The sequence below is a fragment of the Taudactylus pleione genome, unplaced genomic scaffold (genome assembly GCF_031769625.1).
Source record: "Taudactylus pleione unplaced genomic scaffold, aTauple2 ptg000417l, whole genome shotgun sequence".
NCBI lineage: Eukaryota > Metazoa > Chordata > Amphibia > Anura > Myobatrachidae > Taudactylus > Taudactylus pleione.
The window spans coordinates 1,132,501-1,157,145 of NW_028284819.1; the positions used below are offsets into that span (position 1 = coordinate 1,132,501).

A 24,645-nucleotide genomic window follows, 5' to 3' on the forward strand; every position below is an offset into this window, starting at 1 on the left:
CTCGCCATGGCTACTAGACTTTGCTGCCTGGCTACCAGATTTTGCTGCCTGGCTACTAGATTTAGCAGTGAGGGAGGAAGCAGATCCTCATCATCTCCGGCAGAGATTAGTGCCTATAGTATTGCGGTGTTCCTATCATACACAGGAGTGCATGTGCTGAGTGTCGCCTGCGGTGACTGTTGTGCCTCTGTCCGTCCCGGCCTGCGCTGATGACTCCTCTCCATCCTGGCCTGCTCTGATCCCTGCTGTCTGTCCCAGTCTATGCCGACCCTCCTGTCTGTCTCCTATCTCCGGCTGCATAGAGCTGTCCGGTAGTAGGGTCTATGCGTGGCCAGGGATTGTGGAGCGGCTACAGAGGGATAGTGGTGTGACCATGAGGGGAGGGGGTTTTGTTGTACTTTCTGGCACTGTTATTTTATGTGACGTGTTCCTTTTTTACTGGACGGTGGAGCAGGGGAGCTGTGCAGAGCAGTGAGGGGGCCTCCATGTTACTGTATCCATTCATCTGTGACCATTTTGTGGACTAGTATAGTGTGTATAACACACAGAGCCGTGCTCACTCACTCCTGTAATGTTTTTTTGGGGGGGCGGTGGTCTGGCTCCTGCACTTTCATCCTGGCTCCTAGAGTCCCGGAGGGACCAAACATGTTCACGGTGCTCTTAGTGACTTTTCCAGCAGTTCAGCAGATCGCGTCATGAAAGTCCTGGGCTGCGCACTCAGAAGTGACAAGCATGCGTCCAGTGTGATCTCTTCCATTATCATAGTGCAGGAGCATCTTGTCATTTTGTCCTTTGTTTCCTTTTTGTGTTTGCAGATGCAGATCTCACCTTCGATCAGACAGCGTGGGGTGATAGCGGTGTGTATTACTGCAATGTCAACTCAGCACAGGACGTATCAGGGAATACCGAGGCTTACGCCGAGTTATTGGTACTGGGTAAGACTATCAGTAATACTCTGGTTTCATTATCATTGTACTGAGTACACAAGCCATTCATCATATGGTCACGCCTTGTTCTGTAAATGTGTTTCAACACCTTTCCTATTCCCTTCTATGTGTTATTACTTTATGGAATGATTCAATACCTTGGAGTATATTTATTACTTCTCATTACGATTCTGGCTACGGAATCTAAATGGACAGTAATACTAAATGCACAACCAGGAGTGTTGCACATTTAGGGACATATGTATCAAAGCTTGATGTGAGATAAAATTGTGAGATGTATATCACCAACAAATCAGCTTCTACCTTACATTTCTACTTCAGGGTCCATAGGGGGTCCACAGGGTTGACCTTGGGGTATAGCTGGATCTGGATCCACGGGCACCACGCAGTTAAAGCTTTGCTGCTCCCAGGATGCACTTGGGTCCGTCCTCCTCTATACCCCGGCCACAGGCACCTCAGTTTTAGTTGGTGCCCGGCCGGAGTCGGGTCACCCTGTCGCAGTGGGGCTGCAGGAGCAGCCCCTAAGCTTTATTTTAAAAGAGAATTTTTTTTTTTTCTACTTTTTTACACTGTTAGAGCGGCAGCATCAGACTGTCCTTTAGGACGTCCACGCTGCCGCTCCTTCTCCCCGCTGGCACCGCGACGCCAGTACAGCTCTGGGGATCGCAGCGGGACCCCAGAGCCTGTACTAGCCGGGCTCTGGGGACTCCCTTGACTGCTGCCAGACGCGACGGGGATCAGGTAAGTCGCGGGTCGCCGCGTGCGGCGGCCCGCGGATACTTTCTATGCAGTCAGAAGCCTCCGGTCTCTGGGGACAGACCGGAGGCGCTAGCGGCGGGCTCCCCCTCACTTGAGGAATACCCCGCGTGTCCGCTAGACCACCAGGGTATCAGGCTGGTAGCGGGACCGGCAACCCGGGGGTTAATTGCTAGCCAGGGGAGGCAGCCTTCCCTGTCTAGCGGCTCCTCCCCTCAGCTCAGCGCGCCTTTCAACTAGGAGTCTGGCGTCGCTGAGCTGCTCTTATCTTACGGCCACTCCTCCTCTGAGGTCTCCGGCAGCCATCTTTACTGGCACATCGCAGACTCCCAGGCGGTATCAAGTGGATCGGTCCCCCTGTGTACCTCTCCCCTGCTAAAGGACAGTGTACACAGCGCTATAGCCCTCCCAGACACTGAATCTGGGCGGTTGATTGTAGCGGAAGGTGCAGTGAGTACTAACTTTTCTGCATTGTATGTGACTATTGCTAGTGCTGCCTGTCTGTGACTTATTCTCCTTGCTGTCAGCTTATAACTATCCCTTTCCTTCTCCTACGGCCCGCAGGTGTGTGGGGGAAGGGCGTTTTTCTGAGACCCTCACTTATATAAAACACGTATTTGTGGGGTCAGTCACATACTGTTGGGTGCTACACAGTACCATATCTGGGCTGTTGTGTCGCATACTGGGAGTGCGCGGGTGTTAAAACCGTAATTCCTCTGGTGATACCTATTTCTTGTGATTTACGGTATCATGTCTGATGAGGAAACTGAGCGCTCTGTGGCTCCTGTACTATTTTCCTGCAGACGTTGTGCTGCTGGAGTTGATGGGGAGGACTTATCTCAGGATGGTCTGTGCGGGCGGTGCCAGCTGGTACCGGGCCCCTCCAACCCCCCTGTATCACAGGACCCTCCTTGGGCGATGTTTTCACAGGTGCTGGCGTCTATTGCGGACCGGTTATCGGTCCCATCAGCGGTCCCTTCTAGGGCGTTGCCGCAGCCCACCATCCCCCATTCCCCGGGGGTTCCACAAATGTTGCGGTCTCCCCCCGGGGCCCAGACTGTGGGTCCTTACTCGGGACTGCCTGTGTATGTGCAGTCTTCCCCAGGGACGCGTCAGTCTGTAGTGCCTTTGCAGAGTTTTGCTCCGACGGCTCCTCCGCCTTGGGTGGATGTTCTATCCAGCTCCGTACAGAGTCTGGCGGCTTCATCCTCGGCGTTTCAGTCCATGTTGCAAGGTGATGTGCCACCAAGGGTGTCTAAACGTCCGGTTGTGAGTTCACTAGCTGCGCAGTTGTCTGACTCGGAAGTGTCCTCAGATGATGGAGAAATCCGTGAGGACTCTGACTCTGATGTCATGGGGCAGGAGGTGGAAGCTAAGTCCTCCATTAATGTTCCAGCCTTAGTTAGGGCGGTGCGGGCTATCCTACATGTTGAGGATGATGCGCCGGCTCCTAGGTCGAAGTTTCCTAATTTTAAAAAGGCCAAGGTGACTTCAACTGTGTTCCCCCGTCTGATCAATTATCGGATCATATGGCGGCGGCCTGGCAGTTACCTAGTAAGAGGTTCCATCCACAGAAGAGGTTGGCGGCGAACTATCCTTTTCCTGAAGCTCATTGCAGGAAATGGGAAACTCCGCCGGCGGTGGATTCCCACGTTACCCGCTTGATCAAAAGCGCGACGCTGCCATTGCCGTCTATCTCCTCTTTGAAGGATCCCACGGACAGGAAGGTGGAGACTTGTTTAAAGTCCATTTATTCTCTTTCCGGAGCGGTGGCTCGCCCGTCCATGGCTATCTCCTGGGTGGCTAAAGCCATTGAGGCATGGGCCAATGCCTTGGAGGATACCTTTCCTGATGAGGCTCCGGATATCCAGAGAGCGTTAGTGGGACAGATGCGGGATGCAGCTTCCTATATTGGGGAAGCGTCTTTGGATGCCAGCCTGCTCACTTCTAGGGTGTCGGCTGCAGCGGTGTCTGCTCGGCGCTCCCTGTGGCTGAGGTCCTGGAGGGCTGATGCAGATTCAAAAAAGGGTCTGGAGGCCTTGCCTTTTAATGGTGATTTACTATTTGGTCCGGATTTGGACAAAATAGTGGATACTTTGGCTAAGTCCAAGTCGGCTTTTCTCCCTTCGGCCTCTGCGTCGGCTAAAGTGAGGAGCTCTGCCTTTCGGTCCTTTCGGGTTCAGGGTAAGGCCAAGGGCCAGTCCTTCCCGAGACATTCGGCGACCAAGGCCGCACCCAAGCCCAAGAAGCAGGCATGGTGTCCTCGGCGCCCTTCTTCCAAGCAGGAGGATAAGCCTGCTGCCTGATGGGACGGGCCTCTCTCTGGGGGACCCCAGAGTGGGAGGCCGACTTCTCCAATTCGCCCAGTGTTGGCACAATACCACCACGGATGCCTGGGTTCGAGAAGTAGTCTCTCAGGGGTACGCCCTGTCTTTTCGGTTCAGGCCGCCCCACCAGTTTTTCTGTACGAGTCCTTCTCTGGACAAGACCAAAGCTGGTCAGATTCAGGTAGCTATAGAATCCTTGCTACAAGCAGGGGTCATTGTTCCCGTTCCGCAGTCTCAGCGCGGGACGGGGTACTATTCTACTCTGTTTCTGGTACAGAAACCCAATGGTTCTCATCGCCCTATCCTGAATTTGAAGTCTCTGAACAGATACCTCAGAGTTCCCAGGTTCAGGATGGAAACTTTACGTTCCATCATTCTGGCGATGGAACCCGGGGATTATATGGTCTCCCTCGATATCCAGGACGCCTATCTCCATGTGCCCATAGCACCGGCACATCAGCGGTATCTGAGGTTTGCTATCCTGAACCATCACTACCAATTTCGGGCGTTGCCTTTTGGCCTTTCCACGGCTCCGAGGGTGTTCACCAAGGTGATGGCGGTTATAGCTGCCCACCTTCGGGGTCAGGGTCTACGTCTGTTGCCGTACCTGGACGATCTTCTGCTGCTGGCGAGCTCCCCGGAGGTGCTTCTTCAGCATCTCCACCTGACCATTGCTTGTCTTCAAGCACACGGGTGGTTGATAAACTGGAAGAAGTCCTCCCTGATTCCATCACAGCGGATGGTTCATTTGGGAGCCCTGCTGGATTCTCGTCAGCAGCGGATTTTCCTGACTCCAGAGAAGGTCTCCTCCCTGCAGCTGCGGATACACAGTTGCCTGAGCAGTTGCCGCCTGTCGGTCCATTCAGCTATGAGAGTTCTGGGGTCCATGGTGTCGACTTTCGACATGGTGGAATTTGCCCAGTTCCATTCCCGGCCCCTGCAGGGGCTGATTCTATCGGAATGGAACTGGTTACCTCACCGGATCCGCTCTCAGATGCTGGTGTTGTCACCGGAGGTTGATAAGAAGAAAGAAGAAATGTCCACTGTGATGCACTAAGCATGGAAAGATATATAAAACGTAACTTTTATTTATACATATAGTAAAGTGGTACTAGAAAGCGAATGTATGTTAAAAATATATATATATAATATATATATATATATATATATATATATATATATATATATTAAAATTGCGTACGCTTCTGGTCAACTAATCGTCCTACTGATAAAAGTATATTTACCTATGATTGGATACTATGTGTATCAAGTGTGTATACCAGTGATTTCTTCACTTAAATATTATGCAAGTGTGTGTAAATTCAGAGTACTAATGACAGAATACGATGGGTTCTCTGTACTTTCTTCAATATATAGATCACATCATATCTTATGACGTATGAAAAATGCCATTCCAATTGATTTATGATCTCATATTAGTCATATTCCACTCATTTATTCATATTGCGGTCATTAAGTGGTTCACTTCCAATAGTGTATTTTAGTTTATAACAAACCCTGCTCGTACAGGTAAACTAAAATACACTATTGGAAGTGAACCACTTAATGACCGCAATATGAATAAATGAGTGGAATATGACTAATATGAGATCATAAATCAATTGGAATGACATTTTTCATACGTCATAAGATATGATGTGATCTATATATTGAAGAAAGTACAGAGAACCCATCGTATTCTGTCATTAGTACTCTGAATTTACACACTCTTGCATAATATTTAAGTGAAGAAATCACTGGTATACACACTTGATACACATAGAAGTATATTTACCTATGATTGGATACCATCAGTAGGACGATTAGTTGACCAGAAGCGTACGCAATTTTAATTTTATTATATATATATATTTTTAACATACATTCGCTTTCTAGTACCACTTTACTATATGTATAAATAAAAGTTACGTTTTATATATCTTTCCATGCTTAGTGCATCACAGTGGACATTTCTTCTTATCAATTTCTGGTTATGTATTATGTCCGTGATAGCACCCCCATGTGTCTTCTGATGAAAGAGAGTGATTTTTGTGGGGTACATAATAATTAATAAATAGGGTATCTATATTATCTAGTGCAACCAGAACCTCCTCTTATAATTGCGTTGTCCCCGGAGGTTCGGCAGTCTTTGGCTTGGTGGCTTCAGACAGCGCATCTGGTCGAGGGGCGCCCCTTTTGGATCCCGGACTGGGTCCTGCTCACGACGGATGCCAGTCTTCGGGGTTGGGGGGCAGTGACCGGCTCATTATCGCTTCAGGGTCGTTGGTCCGCGGAAGAAGCACTTCTCCCCATCAACATCCTGGAACTGCGGGCTGTGTACAGGGCCCTGCAGTCGTCCGGCCCCGCTCTTCACGGAAGGGCGGTTCAGGTGCAGTCCGACAACGCCACCACGGTGGCGTACATCAACCACCAAGGGGGAACTCGCAGTCGGGCAGCAATGTCGGAGGTGTCTCGCATTCTTGCTTGGGCGGAGTGTCACGTTCCAGCGATCTCGGCAGTCTTCATTCCCGGAGTCCTCAATTGGGAGGCGGACTTCCTCAGCCGTCACGACGTGCATCCCGGGGAATGGTCGCTTCACCCAGAGGTGTTTCAGCTACTCGTGGACAGGTGGGGGCTGCCGGAGCTGGACTTGATGGCCTCCCGTCACAATCACAAGTTGCCCGTTTACGGGTCAAGGACAAGAGACGCAGGCGCCTGTCTGGTAGACGCTCTGTCGGTGAAATGGACGTTTCACCTGGCGTATCTGTTTCCTCCGATATCCTTACTTCCTCGGGTTCTGCGGAAATTCAAGCAGGACGGCGGCACACTCGTGCTGGTGGCTCCGGCGTGGCCCAGACGTCCTTGGTACTCCGATCTGAGGTGCCTCTCCATCGACGCTCCGTACCTTCTTCCTCAGCGTCGGGACCTGTTGTCTCAAGGGCCCTGCCTTTACCCGGATCTGGGTCGGCTGTCTTTGACGGCGTGGCTCTTGAGACAGCCGTCTTGAGGTCTAGGGGTTTCTCCAGTTCGGTGATTGGTACCATGCTTAGGGCACGCAAGCCTGCTTCCGCGCGGATTTACCACAGGGTGTGGCGCACTTATTTTCAGTGGTGTGAATCCAGAAACTATGATCCGCAGGTGTTTCGGGTTTCCAGAATCTTGGAATTTCTTCAATCGGGTTTGGACCTCGGCTTACGCCTGGCCTCTCTGAAGGTTCATGTGTCTGCTTTGTCCGTGTGGTTTCAGCGACGGATTGCTACACTGCCAGACGTTCACACCTTTTTCCAAGGTGTTCTCAGGATCCAGCCTCCCTTCGTGCCTCCGGTGGCTCCGTGGGACTTGGCGGTGGTGCTGCGGGTCTTGCAGGGTCCTCCTTTTGAGCCGCTTGAGTCGGTGGAGCTCAAGTGGCTGACGTTTAAGACCATTTTTCTCCTGGCAATTGCTTCGGCCAGGAGGGTTTCAGAATTGGGGGCGCTTTCCTGTCGCCCTCCTTTTCTGATTTTTCACCAGGACAGGGCAGTGCTCCGCACGCGTCCTGAGTTTTTGCCCAAAAGTGGTTTCAAAGTTCCACATTAATCAGGAACTTGTTGTGCCAGCTTTTCAGTCACCTGATCTTTCTGCTGGTGAGGCTTCCTTGGATGTGGTCCGGGCACTTAGAATCTATGTGGACCGGACTGCTTCGGTTAGGAAGTCGGATTCTTTGTTTGTCCTCTTCGGTTTTCACAAGAGGGGTTGGCCTGCCAACAAGCAAACGTTAGCCCGTTGGCTTCGTTCAGTTATTTGTGAGGCTTATGCGCAGGAGGGTTTACCTGTGCCAGCCTCCGTTAAGGCTCATTCCACTCGTTCTGTGGGTCCCTCTTGGGCTGCTAGACGTGGCGCCTCCGCTGTTCAGCTGTGTAAGGTGGCTACTTGGTCTTCAATTCAGACGTTTTTGAGGTTTTATGCGTTTGCCACCTTCGCCTCTCAGGATGCATCCTTTGGGCGCCGGGTACTCCTTTCAGCACAGGAGCGTCCCCGCCCTTAGTTGAACTGCTTTGGGACATCCCCAAGGTCAACCCTGTGGACCCCCTATGGACCCTGAAGTAGAAAACAAGAGATATGGTAAGAACTTACCTTTGTTATCTCTGTTTCTACGAAGTCCATAGGGTCCACAGGGCGCCCGCCCTGACGCACCTGGCTTCAAATGGGCTGTGTGGCTGGTCACCGGTTTTCCGTCTCCCATTTCTGTGAGTATGGTTTCTTGTGTGTTCCAGTCTTCCTTCTCTCTGTTAAGTCTCCTCCTCCGGCCTTAGCTGCTTACCAACTGAGGTGCCTGTGGCCGGGGCGGGGTATAGAGGAGGACGGACCCAAGTGCATCCTGGGAGCAGCAAAGCTTTAACTGCGTGGTGCCCGTGGATCCAGATCCAGCTATACCCCAAGGTCAACCCTGTGGACCCTATGGACTTCGTAGAAACAGAGATAACAAAGGTAAGTTCTTACCATATCTCTTGTTTTTGCAGGCTGTGTATAAGAAATGGTAGTTTGGAGATGATTGGTTGGTGATAAATATTTCACAATTTTATCTCATCAAGCTTTGATACATATGCCCCTAAATTGGCCTTTTAAATCCCGCAACCACAACAGCTGACAGTCGGCGGCTATAAAAAGCCACGGTTATTAAATATACCCCCTATAGAATGGGAGCAGTTATCTGGCCAGTGACGTACAGTGTGGACACATTAAAATGGGAGCAAAAAGAAAGTAAGTTTTTTCTTGGCAAAACCATGCTGCACTGCAGGTGAGGCAGACGTTCATACATTTCCAAATCAGAGGGACTGTGTCCAAATTCAAAACTAAATTGCAGTGTAACGACAGAGCGGTTCAGCATTTGGGCGGGGTGCATGCAAAAGCAGCCAGTATTTATTTGCTTTCACCCAAATCAGAATCGGCCCCTTTGTTTGCAGTGGGAATAAATCAGTCGCTCTTCACAGCGGGAGATTGCGTTATATCTTATGTGAGCGCAATTAGTTTTGTATATTGATCATTTAGGTTGATTTCTGTCCCGGTAACAGAAGCTCCTGATGCAGGTACATGTGTGACATCAGGTGAGTGTCTCTGTAATGTCTCAGACGTCCCAACTGGTGGAGTGAAGAATTGGAATAAGGTAACTTAGATGGTGAATAATAATGAAAAATGAGGGGAAAAGCCGTCACCCAGCAACAGATTCCTGTGAATTATAGCAGGGTGGTATTGTTGGAGTACATTGCATATTCTGTGACTACTATAGAGGGCACCTAATACAGGGATGTACATAAGATGGCAATACCTACAGGGAGGAGTAATAATGTAACACAGATGCCAGTAAGTAGGTGAACATAAGGGCGGTAATGGCAGCTGTGGAGCCTATCGGAAGTGCGGGAACGTGTGAATGTACAGACTGTGCACTTATGAGTATTGTACAAGATATTTGGCTTTACAAGGTAACGACATTTGGAGACAAATTGCTCTTTAGATCCCCTCACATAGGGATTGATATGGTAATGGTAAACTGGACCAGCCTTTATTCTGTATTCCTTGGTGTAACGTGTCCCAGCAGGTTTGGAGAGGAGACACTTGTTGTTTTTAGGACTCTCCTATTTTGTGGAACTTCCTAAGACCTGAAGGTGAGAGACTGGTCAGGCCAAACGGATTTGATGGATGAATGCAATTTGCCAGTTCCTGTCAAATGAGTTCTATCTACATTTACAGAGACCGTTATACTGTTTGTTAACTCAGTCTGTGTTTTCGGAAACCAACTGGTTTGGGTATGGAAGGAGAAAATGGACTAACTCCTTTTCACATGCACAATATGTTTATTTATGTTTTGTGAGCGTTTGATTGGTTAAGTGACCCTGGGTGGGTTGTTACCCCCTGTGGTAATGTGGGCCTGGGCGGGTTGTAACCCCCCGTGGTAAATGTGGGCCTGGGCGGGTTGTTACCCCCCGTGGTAAATGTGGGCCTGGGCGGGTTGTTACCCCCCGTGGTAAATGTGGGCCTGGGCGGGTTGTTACCCCCCGTGGTAAATGTGGGCCTGGGCGGGTTGTTACCCCCCGTGGTAAATGTGGGCCTGGGCGGGTTGTTACCCCCCGTGGTAAATGTGGGCCTGGGCGGGTTGTTACCCCCCGTGGTAAATGTGGGCCTGGGCGGGTTGTTACCCCCCGTGGTAAATGTGGGCCTGGGCGGGTTGTTACCCCCCGTGGTAAATGTGGGCCTGGGCGGGTTGTTACCCCCCGTGGTAAATGTGGGCCTGGGCGGGTTGTTACCCCCCGTGGTAAATGTGGGCCTGGGCGGGTTGTTAGCCCCCGTGGTAAATGTGGGCCTGGGCGGGTTGTTAGCCCCCGTGGTAAATGTGGGCCTGGGCGGGTTGTTAGCCCCCGTGGTAAATGTGGGCCTGGGCGGGTTGTTAGCCCCCGTGGTAAATGTGGGCCTGGGCGGGTTGTTAGCCCCCGTGGTAAATGTGGGCCTGGGCGGGTTGTTAGCTCCCGTGGTAAATGTGGGCCTGGGCGGGTTGTTAGCCCCCGTGGTATTGTGTGTTAGAATGGGATAATAACAGAGCATGTGAGCCCTAGATGTGTCTTATCTTTTTGTACATGAAGATGGAATGAACGGCTGTAACATCTCTATGCTCCTGATACCCCCAAGGGGAAAAGTCTTTTTGATGACTATATGAGCAATAAGCATCTTGTCTTTAAGACGACTGCATCTATATCCTGCGACAACAGAATTGCGCCAGATTCTATTTTGTTTTCTAGCTGTTCTGGTGCTGACATAGGAGCCTGGGAGAAGTGGTACCAAGGGCCAGTGTAGGGGAGGGGGGGGGGGGATAATCTGTTCCAAGTACCGGTGAAGGAGCTTGGTGGTGGCAGCGAAGTTACATGCCCACGGTGTAGTGGGTGGGGTCAGTAACAGGCGGTACCTGACGGTAAGAGGGAATCCCTAATACCCCCAGATCCAGTGGGATCAAAATCTGATCGTTTTGCGAGGCGAGGTCATCCGGTCACATCAGGCTTATTACAATAAATGCTTAATCCGCGGTTAACGTAGGACTTTCATTTATTTTGACATGTATAGTAAAAAACATAATACTTAATCCTAAAAATCTGGATGGGAGAGGAGGGGGGATACGGATAACTGCAGCCAACCACTTCTGTATCTGTCCCAGGGGGCTCATCCTACAGCAGTGTTCAAATATCCATAAGCTGTGAGGGGTCGGTCGCTACTACTGATTTGTACATTAAACCTTTTTAATGTAACTGGAGGTCTTCAGTATGACTGGCTGGTATGCGTTTGTGTCTCTTACTCACTGTGCCAGGATCGGAGCAGTTATGGACAATTCAGGCTGTTCTGTATGTAAGCACTGCGTCAGTATGACTGGCTGGTATGCGTTTGTGTCTCTTACTCACTGTTCCAGGATCGGAGCAGTTATGGACAATTCAGGCTGTTCTGTATGTAAGCACTGCGTTAGTATGACTGGCTGGTATGCGTTCATGTGTCTCTTACTCACTGTGCCAGGATCGGAGCAGTTATGGGCAATTCAGGCTGTTCTGTATGTAAGCACTGCGTCAGTATGACTGGCTGGTATGCGTTTGTGTCTCTTACTCACTGTTCCAGGATCGGAGCAGTTATGGACAATTCAGGCTGTTCTGTATGTAAACACTGCGTTAGTATGACTGGCTGGTATGCGTTCGTGTCTCTTACTCACTGTTCCAGGATCGGAGCAGTTATGGACAATTCAGGCTGTTCTGTATGTAAGCACTGCGTTAGTATGACTGGCTGGTATGCGTTCATGTGTCTCTTACTCACTGTTCCAGGATCGGAGCAGTTATGGACAATTCAGGCTGTTCTGTATGTAAGCACTGCGTTAGTATGACTGGCTAGTATGCGTTCATGTGTCTCTTACTCACTGTGCCAGGATCGGAGCAGTTATGGACAATTCAGGCTGTTCTGTATGTAAACACTGCGTTAGTATGACTGGCTGGTATGTGTTCATGTGTCTCTTACTCACTGTGCTAGGATCGGAGCAGTTATGGACAATTCAGGCTGTTCTGTATGTAAGCACTGCGTTAGTATGACTGGCTGGTATGCGTTCATGTGTCTCTTACTCACTGTTCCAGGATCGGAGCAGTTATGGACAATTCAGGCTGTTCTGTATGTAAGCACTGCGTTAGTATGACTGGCTGGTATGCGTTCATGTGTCTCTTACTCACTGTGCCAGGATCGGAGCAGTTATGGGCAATTCAGGCTGTTCTGTATGTAAGCACTGCGTCAGTATGACTGGCTGGTATGCGTTTGTGTCTCTTACTCACTGTTCCAGGATCGGAGCAGTTATGGACAATTCAGGCTGTTCTGTATGTAAGCACTGCGTTAGTATGACTGGCTGGTATGCGTTCATGTGTCTCTTACTCACTGTGCCAGGATCGGAGCAGTTATGGACAATTCAGGCTGTTCTGTATGTAAGCACTGCGTCAGTATGACTGGCTGGTATGCGTTCATGTGTCTCTTACTCACTGTTCCAGGATCGGAGCAGTTATGGACAATTCAGGCTGTTCTGTATGTAAACACTGCGTTAGTATGACTGGCTGGTATGCGTTTGTGTCTCTTACTCACTGTTCCAGGATCGGAGCAGTTATGGACAATTCAGGCTGTTCTGTATGTAAGCACTGCGTTAGTATGACTGGCTGGTATGCGTTCATGTGTCTCTTACTCACTGTTCCAGGATCGGAGCAGTTATGGACAATTCAGGCTGTTCTGTATGTAAGCACTGCGTTAGTATGACTGGCTAGTATGCGTTCATGTGTCTCTTACTCACTGTGCCAGGATCGGAGCAGTTATGGACAATTCAGGCTGTTCTGTATGTAAACACTGCGTTAGTATGACTGGCTGGTATGCGTTCGTGTCTCTTACTCACTGTTCCAGGATCGGAGCAGTTATGGACAATTCAGGCTGTTCTGTATGTAAGCACTGCGTCAGTATGACTGGCTGGTATGCGTTTGTGTCTCTTACTCACTGTTCCAGGATCGGAGCAGTTATGGACAATTCAGGCTGTTCTGTATGTAAGCACTGCGTCAGTATGACTGGCTGGTATGCGTTCATGTGTCTCTTACTCACTGTTCCAGGATCGGAGCAGTTATGGACAATTCAGGCTGTTCTGTATGTAAGCACTGCGTTAGTATGACTGGCTGGTATGCGTTCATGTGTCTCTTACTCACTGTTCCAGGATCGGAGCAGTTATGGACAATTGAGGCTGTTCTGTATGTTAGCACTGCATTAGTATGACTGGCTGGTATGCGTTCGTGTCTCTTACTCACTGTTCCAGGATCGGAGCAGTTATGGACAATTCAGGCTGTTCTGTATGTAAGCACTGCGTTAGTATGACTGGCTGGTATGCGTTTGTGTCTCTTACTCACTGTTCCAGGATCGGAGCAGTTATGGACAATTCAGGCTGTTCTGTATGTAAGCACTGCGTCAGTATGACTGGCTGGTATGCGTTCATGTGTCTCTTACTCACTGTTCCAGGATCGGAGCAGTTATGGACAATTCAGGCTGTTCTGTATGTAAGCACTGCGTCAGTATGACTGGCTGGTATGCGTTTGTGTCTCTTACTCACTGTTCCAGGATCGGAGCAGTTATGGACAATTCAGGCTGTTCTGTATGTAAGCACTGCGTCAGTATGACTGGCTGGTATGCGTTTGTGTCTCTTACTCACTGTTCCAGGATCGGAGCAGTTATGGACAATTCAGGCTGTTCTGTATGTAAGCACTGCGTCAGTATGACTGGCTGGTATGCGTTTGTGTCTCTTACTCACTGTTCCAGGATCGGAGCAGTTATGGACAATTCAGGCTGTTCTGTATGTAAGCACTGCGTCAGTATGACTGGCTGGTATGCGTTCATGTGTCTCTTACTCACTGTTCCAGGATCGGAGCAGTTATGGACAATTCAGGCTGTTCTGTATGTAAACACTGCGTTAGTATGACTGGCTGGTATGCGTTCATGTGTCTCTTACTCACTGTTCCAGGATCGGAGCAGTTATGGACAATTGAGGCTGTTCTGTATGTTAGCACTGCGTTAGTATGACTGGCTGGTATGCGTTCGTGTCTCTTACTCACTGTTCCAGGATCGGAGCAGTTATGGACAATTCAGGCTGTTCTGTATGTAAGCACTGCGTTAGTATGACTGGCTGGTATGCGTTTGTGTCTCTTACTCACTGTTCCAGGATCGGAGCAGTTATGGACAATTCAGGCTGTTCTGTATGTAAGCACTGCGTCAGTATGACTGGCTGGTATGCGTTCATGTGTCTCTTACTCACTGTTCCAGGATCGGAGCAGTTATGGACAATTCAGGCTGTTCTGTATGTAAGCACTGCGTCAGTATGACTGGCTGGTATGCGTTTGTGTCTCTTACTCACTGTTCCAGGATCGGAGCAGTTATGGACAATTCAGGCTGTTCTGTATGTAAACACTGCGTTAGTATGACTGGCTGGTATGCGTTCGTGTCTCTTACTCACTGTTCCAGGATCGGAGCAGTTATGGACAATTCAGGCTGTTCTGTATGTAAGCACTGCGTCAGTATGACTGGCTGGTATGCGTTTGTGTCTCTTACTCACTGTTCCAGGATCGGAGCAGTTATGGACAATTCAGGCTGTTCTGTATGTAAGCACTGCGTCAGTATGACTGGCTGGTATGCGTTTGTGTCTCTTACTCACTGTTCCAGGATCGGAGCAGTTATGGACAATTCAGGCTGTTCTGTATGTAAGCACTGCGTTAGTATGACTGGCTGGTATGCGTTCATGTGTCTCTTACTGTTCCAGGATCGGAGCAGTTATGGACAATTCAGGCTGTTCTGTATGTAAACACTGCGTTAGTATGACTGGCTGGTATGCGTTCATGTGTCTCTTACTCACTGTTCCAGGATCGGAGCAGTTATGGACAATTCAGGCTGTTCTGTATGTAAGCACTGCGTCAGTATGACTGGCTGGTATGCGTTCATGTGTCTCTTACTCACTGTTCCAGGATCGGAGCAGTTATGGACAATTCAGGCTGTTCTGTATGTAAGCACTGCGTTAGTATGACTGGCTGGTATGCGTTCGTGTCTCTTACTCACTGTTCCAGGATCGGAGCAGTTATGGACAATTCAGGCTGTTCTGTATGTAAGCACTGCGTCAGTATGACTGGCTGGTATGCGTTCATGTGTCTCTTACTCACTGTGCCAGGATCGGAGCAGTTATGGACAATTCAGGCTGTTCTGTATGTAAGCACTGCGTTAGTATGACTGGCTGGTATGCGTTCATGTGTCTCTTACTCACTGTGCCAGGATCGGAGCAGTTATGGACAATTCAGGCTGTTCTGTATGTAAGCACTGCGTCAGTATGACTGGCTGGTATGCGTTCGTGTCTCTTACTCACTGTGCCAGGATCGGAGCAGTTATGGACAATTCAGGCTGTTCTGTATGTAAGCACTGCGTTAGTATGACTGGCTCGTATGCGTTCATGTGTCTCTTACTCACTGTGCCAGGATCGGAGCAGTTATGGACAATTCAGGCTGTTCTGTATGTAAGCACTGCGTTAGTATGACTTGCTGGTATGCGTTCATGTGTCTCTTACTCACTGTTCCAGGATCGGAGCAGTTATGGACAATTCAGGCTGTTCTGTATGTAAGCACTGCGTTAGTATGACTGGCTGGTATGTGTTCATGTGTCTCTTACTCACTGTGCTAGGATCGGAGCAGTTATGGACAATTCAGGCTGTTCTGTATGTAAGCACTGCGTTAGTATGACTGGCTGGTATGCGTTCATGTGTCTCTTACTCACTGTGCCAGGATCGGAGCAGTTATGGGCAATTCAGGCTGTTCTGTATGTAAGCACTGCGTTAGTATGACTGGCTGGTATGCGTTCATGTGTCTCTTACTCACTGTGCCAGGATCGGAGCAGTTATGGACAATTCAGGCTGTTCTGTATGTAAGCACTGCGTTAGTATGACTGGCTGGTATGCGTTCATGTGTCTCTTACTCACTGTGCCAGGATCTGAGCAGTTATGGACAATTCAGGCTGTTCTGTATGTAAGCACTGCGTTAGTATGACTGGCTGGTATGCGTTCATGTGTCTCTTACTCACTGTTCCAGGATCGGAGCAGTTATGGACAATTCAGGCTGTTCTGTATGTAAGCACTGCGTTAGTATGACTGGCTGGTATGTGTTCATGTGTCTCTTACTCACTGTGCTAGGATCGGAGCAGTTATGGACAATTCAGGCTGTTCTGTATGTAAGCACTGCGTTAGTATGACTGGCTGGTATGCGTTCATGTGTCTCTTACTCACTGTGCCAGGATCGGAGCAGTTATGGGCAATTCAGGCTGTTCTGTATGTAAGCACTGCGTTAGTATGACTGGCTGGTATGCGTTCATGTGTCTCTTACTCACTGTGCCAGGATCGGAGCAGTTATGGACAATTCAGGCTGTTCTGTATGTAAGCACTGCGTTAGTATGACTGGCTGGTATGCGTTCATGTGTCTCTTACTCACTGTGCCAGGATCTGAGCAGTTATGGACAATTCAGGCTGTTCTGTATGTAAGCACTGCGTTAGTATGACTGGCTGGTATGCGTTCATGTGTCTCTTACTCACTGTTCCAGGATCGGAGCAGTTATGGACAATTCAGGCTGTTCTGTATGTAAGCACTGCGTTAGTATGACTGGCTGGTATGTGTTCATGTGTCTCTTACTCACTGTGCTAGGATCGGAGCAGTTATGGACAATTCAGGCTGTTCTGTATGTAAGCACTGCGTTAGTATGACTGGCTGGTATGCGTTCATGTGTCTCTTACTCACTGTGCCAGGATCGGAGCAGTTATGGGCAATTCAGGCTGTTCTGTATGTAAGCACTGCGTTAGTATGACTGGCTGGTATGCGTTCATGTGTCTCTTACTCACTGTGCCAGGATCGGAGCAGTTATGGACAATTCAGGCTGTTCTGTATGCAAGCACTGCGTCAGTATGACTGTTTAATAAATGGTCATTTTTACACTGTACTCGTACAGTATTGTGCAAGAAATCTACAAACTGTATTGGGAAGAGGGTCCTGTTTGGGAATATTCGGGCTCGGTCACACAGCACCGTTAGAACTTCTGAGTGCATGATGTCACCTTACCAAGCTGCTTGTTCTGTTCCCCATGTTTGTCCCACCTTACCGCATGCCCAGTACTCCAGCGTGGCAGAGTAATGGCTACCATGTGACAAAGGGGGGTGGACCAGCATAGGGTTCTGTAGTCCAGGATCATGCGACACTTGGTGTATAGTGATGCAAACGGGAACCATATATTATACATAACCTGGTATGAACACACAGATGGGCTCAGCACCGACAGCCATGGTCAGTAGCTCTGAGAATGACACAAGTATTGGTTATCACAGAGTTTGCTGCTTCAGTGTATTAGACCTTTGTGTCAGATGTTACTATGGTATACTGAGGTAACATTACAGCATTTCATAAGTGTCATAGGGGTCTATTTACTAAGCAGTGTTAAGAGACAAAGTGAAAGGAGAGAAGGTACCAGCCAATCAGCTCCTAACTGCTATATCACAGGCTGTGTTTGAAAAATGGCAGTTAAGGTGCCAGCCAATCAGCTCCGATCTCATTTCACTTTTGTCTTTTAGCACTGCTTAGTAAATAGACCCCAAAGGCTTTTATTGACAATTACAAAGAGTCAGTATTTGTAGTTTTGACCCTTGTTTTTCAAGACCTCTGCAATTGGTCCTGGCATGCTGTCACTCACCTTCTGGACCACATACTGACTGATGGCCGCCCATTCTTAGCTAATCAATGCTTGGAGTGTGTCAGAATTTGTGGGTTTTTGTTTGTACACCCTCCTCTTGAGGATTGACCACAAGTTCTCAATGGGATTAAGGTCTGGGGAGTTTCCTGGCCATAGACTCAAAATATCGATGTTTTGTTCCCCGAGCCACTTAGTTATCGTTATCACAAGTTGTTTTTGGAGGATGTTTTGGTCCCATTCTTTATTCATGGCTGTGTTCTTAAGCAAAATTGTGAGTAAGCCCACTCCTTTGGCTGAGAAGCAACCCCACACATGAATGGTCTCAGGATGCTTTACTGTTGGCATGACACAGGACAAAGACTTTTGGAGGATGGCCTGGTGCAAAGAAGGAAATATATCAGGGACCGACTGATATTCTGCAAAAGGTACAGGGATTGGACTGCTGAGGACTGGGGTAATGTTATTTTCTCTTGTAAATCCCCTTTCAGATTGTTTGGGGCATCTGGAAAAACGCTTGTCGGAGAAGGAAAGGTGAGCGCTACCATCAGTCCTGTGTCATGCCAACAGTAAAGTATCCTGAGACCATTCACGTGTGGGGTTGCTTCTCAGCCAAGGGAGAGGGATCACTCACACAATTTTGCCTAAGAACACAGCCATGAATAAAGAATGGGACCAAAACATCCTACAAGAGCAACTTCTCCCAACCATCCAAAAACAGTTTGGTGAGGAACAATGCCTTTTCCAGCATGATGGAGCACCTTGTCATAAGGCAAAAGTGATAACTAAGTGGCTCGGGGAACAAAACATCAAAATTTTGGGTGCATGGCCAGGAAACTCTCCAGACCTTAATCCCATTGAGAACTTGTGGTCAATCCTCAAGAGGAGGGTGCACAAACAAAACCCCACAAATTCTGACACACTCCAAGCATTGATTAGGCAAGAATGGGCGGTTATCAGTCAGTATGTGACCCAGAAGGTGAGTGACAACATGCTGGGGTGAATTGCAGAGGTCTTGAAAAAGAAGGGTCAACACTGCAAATATTCGCTCTTTGCATAAACTAAACTTAATTGTCAATAAAAGCCTTTGACACTTCTGAAATGCTGTAATTTTACCCTAGCATACCCTAGTAACATCTGACAAAAAGGTCTAAAAACACTGAAGCAGCAAAACCAATACTTGTGTCATTCTCAAAACTTTTGGCCATTGCTGTACATGTGAATTTCTGGTGCAATCATTTAATGTTTGTCACGCTCTTGGAAGATGTCGATTTTTATTGTTCTTGTACCAGTCAGGCTTTAGTCAGTGGCTGTTAGTGCAACACACACTAATTTGTCTCCTTTTATCAATCTGCTGTTTTTGCCAGTAACATTTACGTCCCATGGACTGTGCTGGTAGGACAATGCTGCCATCTAGTGTTTGGTTTTTGGAAATGGTGATCTTCTTTTCTGGTACTGGGAAAAGCAATGGGCCACTCTCCTTTTTATATAGTGCCACGGGTCGGTTAGGCAAAAATAATTCTTATTTACTGTACAGTGTACACTTCACTTATAATCTTATTTTTATTGGAATACTGGTGATCATTGAATTATAGATTCCAAACTGGTCAAATCGCATTCAGTCAAATTGTTTTACTTTAGGTTTACTTTAGTATTTCACCATTAGGTTTCAGAGGCAATTCTACTATTTAACAATATATATATTCCTATGGTTCATCACAAGTTTTTTGTTTTTCCCCCGTTATATAAAACCTTTTAGTACAAATCTCTATTTAGTAACTTGTCTTTCTTTTGTCCTCTAGGTAAAACATCCGAGGTCTCTGAGATATTACCAGGCTTTCAGATAGATAACATGGAAGGTAATTGTTCCATGACCAGATAAATAGAGCAGGATCATCAGTGAGCTGTATCTGCCGTTATTGGCCCCTATATTAGTACTTACACTTAACTAACCCAAACTAAAATACAAGTTTATTAGTATATAAAAGAGCCACTAATAACATTCCCAAATATATTTGTATATTTCTATTTGTTGAAAGAACAGGATTTTTAAACTAAAGTGAAGTTTGGCTAATGCAGAGATCATGCGAGAAGCCATAGGGGGGGTGTTATTGGCCTCTTACACAAAGCCCTCAGCAACTGCCGAGAATTAAAAGCCCCCTAGTCTCAATTATGGCTCAGAGTTGTTCATTGAGAGACTCCGCATTGAATTTAAACACTGTGGCTTATAACCGAGGGTGGTGGCCTGTGTTTGAGTAGATATCAAAGGCAGATTCAAGTTTGGAATATGAAATACATTGAATGGTGACCTTACAGGCATATTTGTGAATGTTAAACGCATTTTCATATCGCATCAACTTGTGTTTTAGGCTGTGGCCCTTTGAGAGAGCATCTCTGTGCAATAAGTGTCTCTATTTTACTGCCAGTGCAGCTACTGGGTCTGGAGCCAGGCGACATCTCTCACCCACCTCCATGGCTGGCTGGATGGAGGCTCACGGTGTCTATCATAGTGTTTAGATCTCACATGATGGTGTCGCCAGTCATTCAGTTACCCGGCTGAGCCTCTACTGTCCGCCACTGCATTTTAGCTGCTGCAGCTCTGCAAAGGCTACTGGTACTGGATAGCTCTGCAGAGGCTACTGGTACTGGATAGCTCTGCAGAGGCTACTGGTACTGGATAGCTCTGCAGAGGCTACTGGTACTGGATAGCTCTGCAGAGGCTACTGGTACTGGATAGCTCTGCAGAGGCTACTGGTACTGGATAGCTCTGCAGAGGCTACTGGTACTGGATAGCTCTGCAGAGGCTACTGGTACTGGATAGCTCTGCAGAGGCTACTGGTACTGGATAGCTCTGCAGAGGCTACTGGTACTGGATAGCTCTGCAGAGGCTACTGGTACTGGATAGCTCTGCAGAGGCTACTGGTACTGGATAGCTCTGCAATGCTTTGCTGGTACACCGCTTTGAGGATCGTATACGTAGCACAATGTAAAGTATTACCTTTTACTCGTAGTGCGTGCGCACAGTCCTTATGTTTGGATATTGTTTTGCTGCTTCCATCTCCCTCTTTCCTAGGGTGGTCTGAAACTTATTTTGTTTGAGGGCCTGTTCTATGCAGGGTTAATTCGCACACATTACTGTGATGTATGATCTGAACTGCCTCAGGATGCATCAGGGAATGCTATCAATAGGGAGCATGAAATATATATATATATATTTCATGCTCCCTATGTGTGTATATATGTGTGTGTATATGTATATGTGTGTGTGTATGTGTATATATATATATATATATGTGTATGTATATATATATATATATATTATTATATTATTATATATATATATATATATATATATATATATATATATATATATATATATATATATATATATATATATTATTATATATATTATTATATTATATTTGTGCATGTCTACATGACATTGAGGGTGTGGGACAAGCTGCTTTTGGTGGAATTTTCTGTTCTCTTCTATTCATTAATGGAACTTATCTCATTTAACTTCTCTTAATGAACTACAGAACTTGGAACTGGAATTAATCATATAGTATTATATCCCCGTACATCCTACCTGGGGGACACTGTAGTATTGACAATGGGTAGAGGGTACTGGAGTATAGGAACAGACCAGGTTAAGCAGCCTCTCGCCCAGCTCTCCTCCACCGGACCTCAGGGTTTTTGCCTTAGGAGTAAGCCATGTTTCTAGTAGCTAGGTTCATTTTTCTCAAGCGCCTCTGACCCTGGTTCCAGGGCTCAGTGCGCCAGCACAGCAGGCGTAAAGCTGATACACACAGGGCAGTGGCCCTCATTCAGAGGCGGTCGCAAGAAGCGAGCGCTTATTCTGAATGAGGGTGGCCGCTTCTATTTTTAAGTGCGGCCTCCTGGTCGCTAGCTAAGCTGTGGGTTACCACCCACAGCTTAGCGACCGACCAGGGTGATCGTCGCGATGGTCAAGACCATCGCGACCATAGGGGCTTGCGACGAGACCCTAAGGTTGGGTCTCTGCAACCATCAAGCCCCAGGGAGCTTCCTGCTCTGATCGAGCAGGAAGCTCCTCACTGACATCACTGCTGATGTCAGTGCGGCCGCCCACAAAATGGTAGGCGTTCCTTAAGGAACGCCTCAGTTTGTGAAACCACCCCCCGTCCCGCCTACAAAACGGGCCGAGCTGTCTATCAACATTGACAGCCGGCCATTTTGTAGTGAGCTCCGGAGCGAGAGTTTCTCTCTCGCTCCGGGGCTTGCACACGTGCAGTGCGGCCGCTGTGCTTGCGCAGGACCAAAACATCGACCCGGTTGCGAGCGCTCAGCGCTTGCGACCGGGTCTGAATGAGGTCCAATGTGCTGTATAAACGATATTGGTGTAAGATTTCCCTTGACCTTTCTGTAGTGCAGGACAAACGATATTGGGTGTAGACACTGATGGATACATATGATAGACATTGGGTGTACACACTGATACTTATCTCTCAGTGAAGTCATCCTGCCACATCTATGAACAGGCAATTCTTGACGATATGGTAAGATTGGCTGCATGTATGGATGATAACATCATTAACAACCCACAGCAGCGCTCATCATTGGTCGTTCACTGCATACACATTGAACGATATATCGTTGAGCGATATAGATATCGTCCATATCGTTAAGTCTAGTGTGTATGCGGCTTTAGTTAAAATGATCTCTCTACCTGCTCTGCTCCCAGCTCATGTAGGGGGTCACCGTGGGGCTCTACATACCTGAAAGGAGCTCCCGAGTCAGGCTGTCAAAGCCTACTACTGAGGTAACGCTGGGCTGCGGCTCTTGCACACACTCCCTGGTACACGGCGCTGCAGCAGGGTGCTTCCATGACCAGGTGACTCTTCTACTCTGTAAGTAGGTTAATCTGCCACCGCGAAAAAGTTTCATAGTTTTGGTGCTATTCTGACCTTCCTCCCAGTCATGCATTGCGGTCAGCTCCTTCCCCGTTTTTGGCAGGCTTCAGCTAAATGGACGCTTTGGGCATCTGGGGGTATGCAGGAGGCTGCAAGTATACAGCAGAGGCTTGGGGGACCTGTAGGGGAGTTTTGGCTATCATTGTGTGTTAATGTGGGGAATAAAACCTATGATGCATGGTTAACCCCCTGCTGCTGAATATATGGGGTGTTAATCATTTCTGATCATTTGGCCTGGTAGGTTAACTACAGATTATATGTTGACTAACTCTACTTATAGATGATGCTAATACTGCTGACTATTTGTGGGGAGTATAAACTATCCTAACTGGTTTGTTACCCCTATCAATTATTTATATATCATTAGCGTTCCCGCTAGGCTGTTTCAGCGGGGCGCCGTATCCTGTACTATTTCTAAAGGGCAGAAAGCACCCTGCCCTCTGACTCGGCGCTCTACTGAAACAGCCTGTGGGTTCTGTCCCCTCCCGTGGGCCGCATTGTCCTGCGGGTGGGGAAAATGGCGGTGCAGCGCTCACAGTGACTGCAGGGCTTAGAGGCTGCCCGGCATGTCCGTAAGTGCCGGGCACACCCCCAAGAGTGACCGAAAAGGGACTTGTTATAAAGACACTCCTCCTTTTCATTGACCACGCCCCCTTTCCAGGGCGCACAGAAGTGCCTTTTCTATAGGTCTGGCGCTGGACATAGAGTGAACACTATATAATATAATTATTATTATATGTGTTTACCTTGCTGCAGGTTAAGATGTTGATAAACCCTACTGCTGTATATATGCGGCATTAAGGCTGCTGTATATTACTGACTGTGGGGATTAAAAGATGTTACCGTACTTAGTTTATTATCCCCACTTCTGTGGAAAGGTAGCTGCATTTCTTTAATTATAGTACTGTTCTAAACTGTTAAAGTATTCTTGCTGGGTTCTGCTTCTGCATTTTGTTTAAATTCGGATTTTAAGCAGGATTTGGTTACTTGGCTAGTGTCAGCTTTGTTACCTGCACTAGTCCTTTTATTTAGAGGTTATTCACGCAGAGTTTTTTTTGTCTTTAGGTGCAGATTGTTATTTTGTGTCTGTTGTTGCATAGCAACATGGCAGGAAAAGCAGAAAAAGGCTCTTCTGCTGCATTATATTGTGCTTGTTCCAAATGTGGAGCTAAATTTTCCAGCGGTTGCACAGAGCCATGGACACTTTGCGCAGGCTGGGGATCGGCCATTGGGAAGTTCGACGGGTGAGTCGGTGATTCTGGAATGGGCTTAGTCCATGGCTCAAGCCTTGTGCCCATAGGGTCCCCAAGCTTCTATCTGATCCTTCCGCTGAGCCATTATGGGCCCGAAATATTGGAAAGTGCCTTTCCAAGATATCTGTATCTATGGATTAGGATTCAGTCATCCTCTGGATTTGCAGCTGCTAAGAATCGGTCAGGACAGACTTCGGCTTTTTTTCCTGGAGAGTCTGATTCTGTAGGTACTTTACAAGAGTACAGTGAACTTGTGTATCCTGATGAGGATTCATTTCCCAGCATTGGTGTCTAGAATTTGCTGAACCGCATCAATTCACAAATATTCAAGCAGCAGAAGTTTTTGAGGCTAGTTCTTCCTTGTTCAAATGAAAGAAGCGGTAGATATTCACTTTTCTGGCCTTTTCACATGTTTCTGATTCCTTGGGGGAAGCTTGACTTAAACTGGATAAGAGGCTTCAGGTTCCCAGGAGGTTCAGAACTCCTGCCCTCTTGCAGACGAGAACACCCAAGGTTTGGGAAGTCCCGTCTCATGTGGTTGCTCCTATAGCCAGGTTGGCCAAGGCTACGGTCATTCCTATGGTGTAGACAGTCACTTTAAAGGATCAGACAGACAGGAAGAGTGAGGTTCTGCTTA

General features: G+C 47.8%; 1 protein-coding gene across 2 annotated transcripts in view; it reads left to right on the plus strand.

The window, feature by feature from the left end:
• Positions 1-24,645, plus strand: part of LSR (lipolysis stimulated lipoprotein receptor) — a 53,269-nt gene that overhangs the window by 16,623 nt on the left and 12,001 nt on the right. The window contains exons 3-4 of one of the 2 annotated variants that reach the window (XM_088447083.1): positions 816-935; positions 19,606-19,662. In XM_088447083.1, the coding sequence (XP_088303209.1) occupies positions 816-935; positions 19,606-19,662 (177 nt within the window). The remainder of the gene's footprint in view (positions 1-815; positions 936-19,605; positions 19,663-24,645) is intronic. The other variant, XM_088447085.1, reaches the window with a different exon arrangement.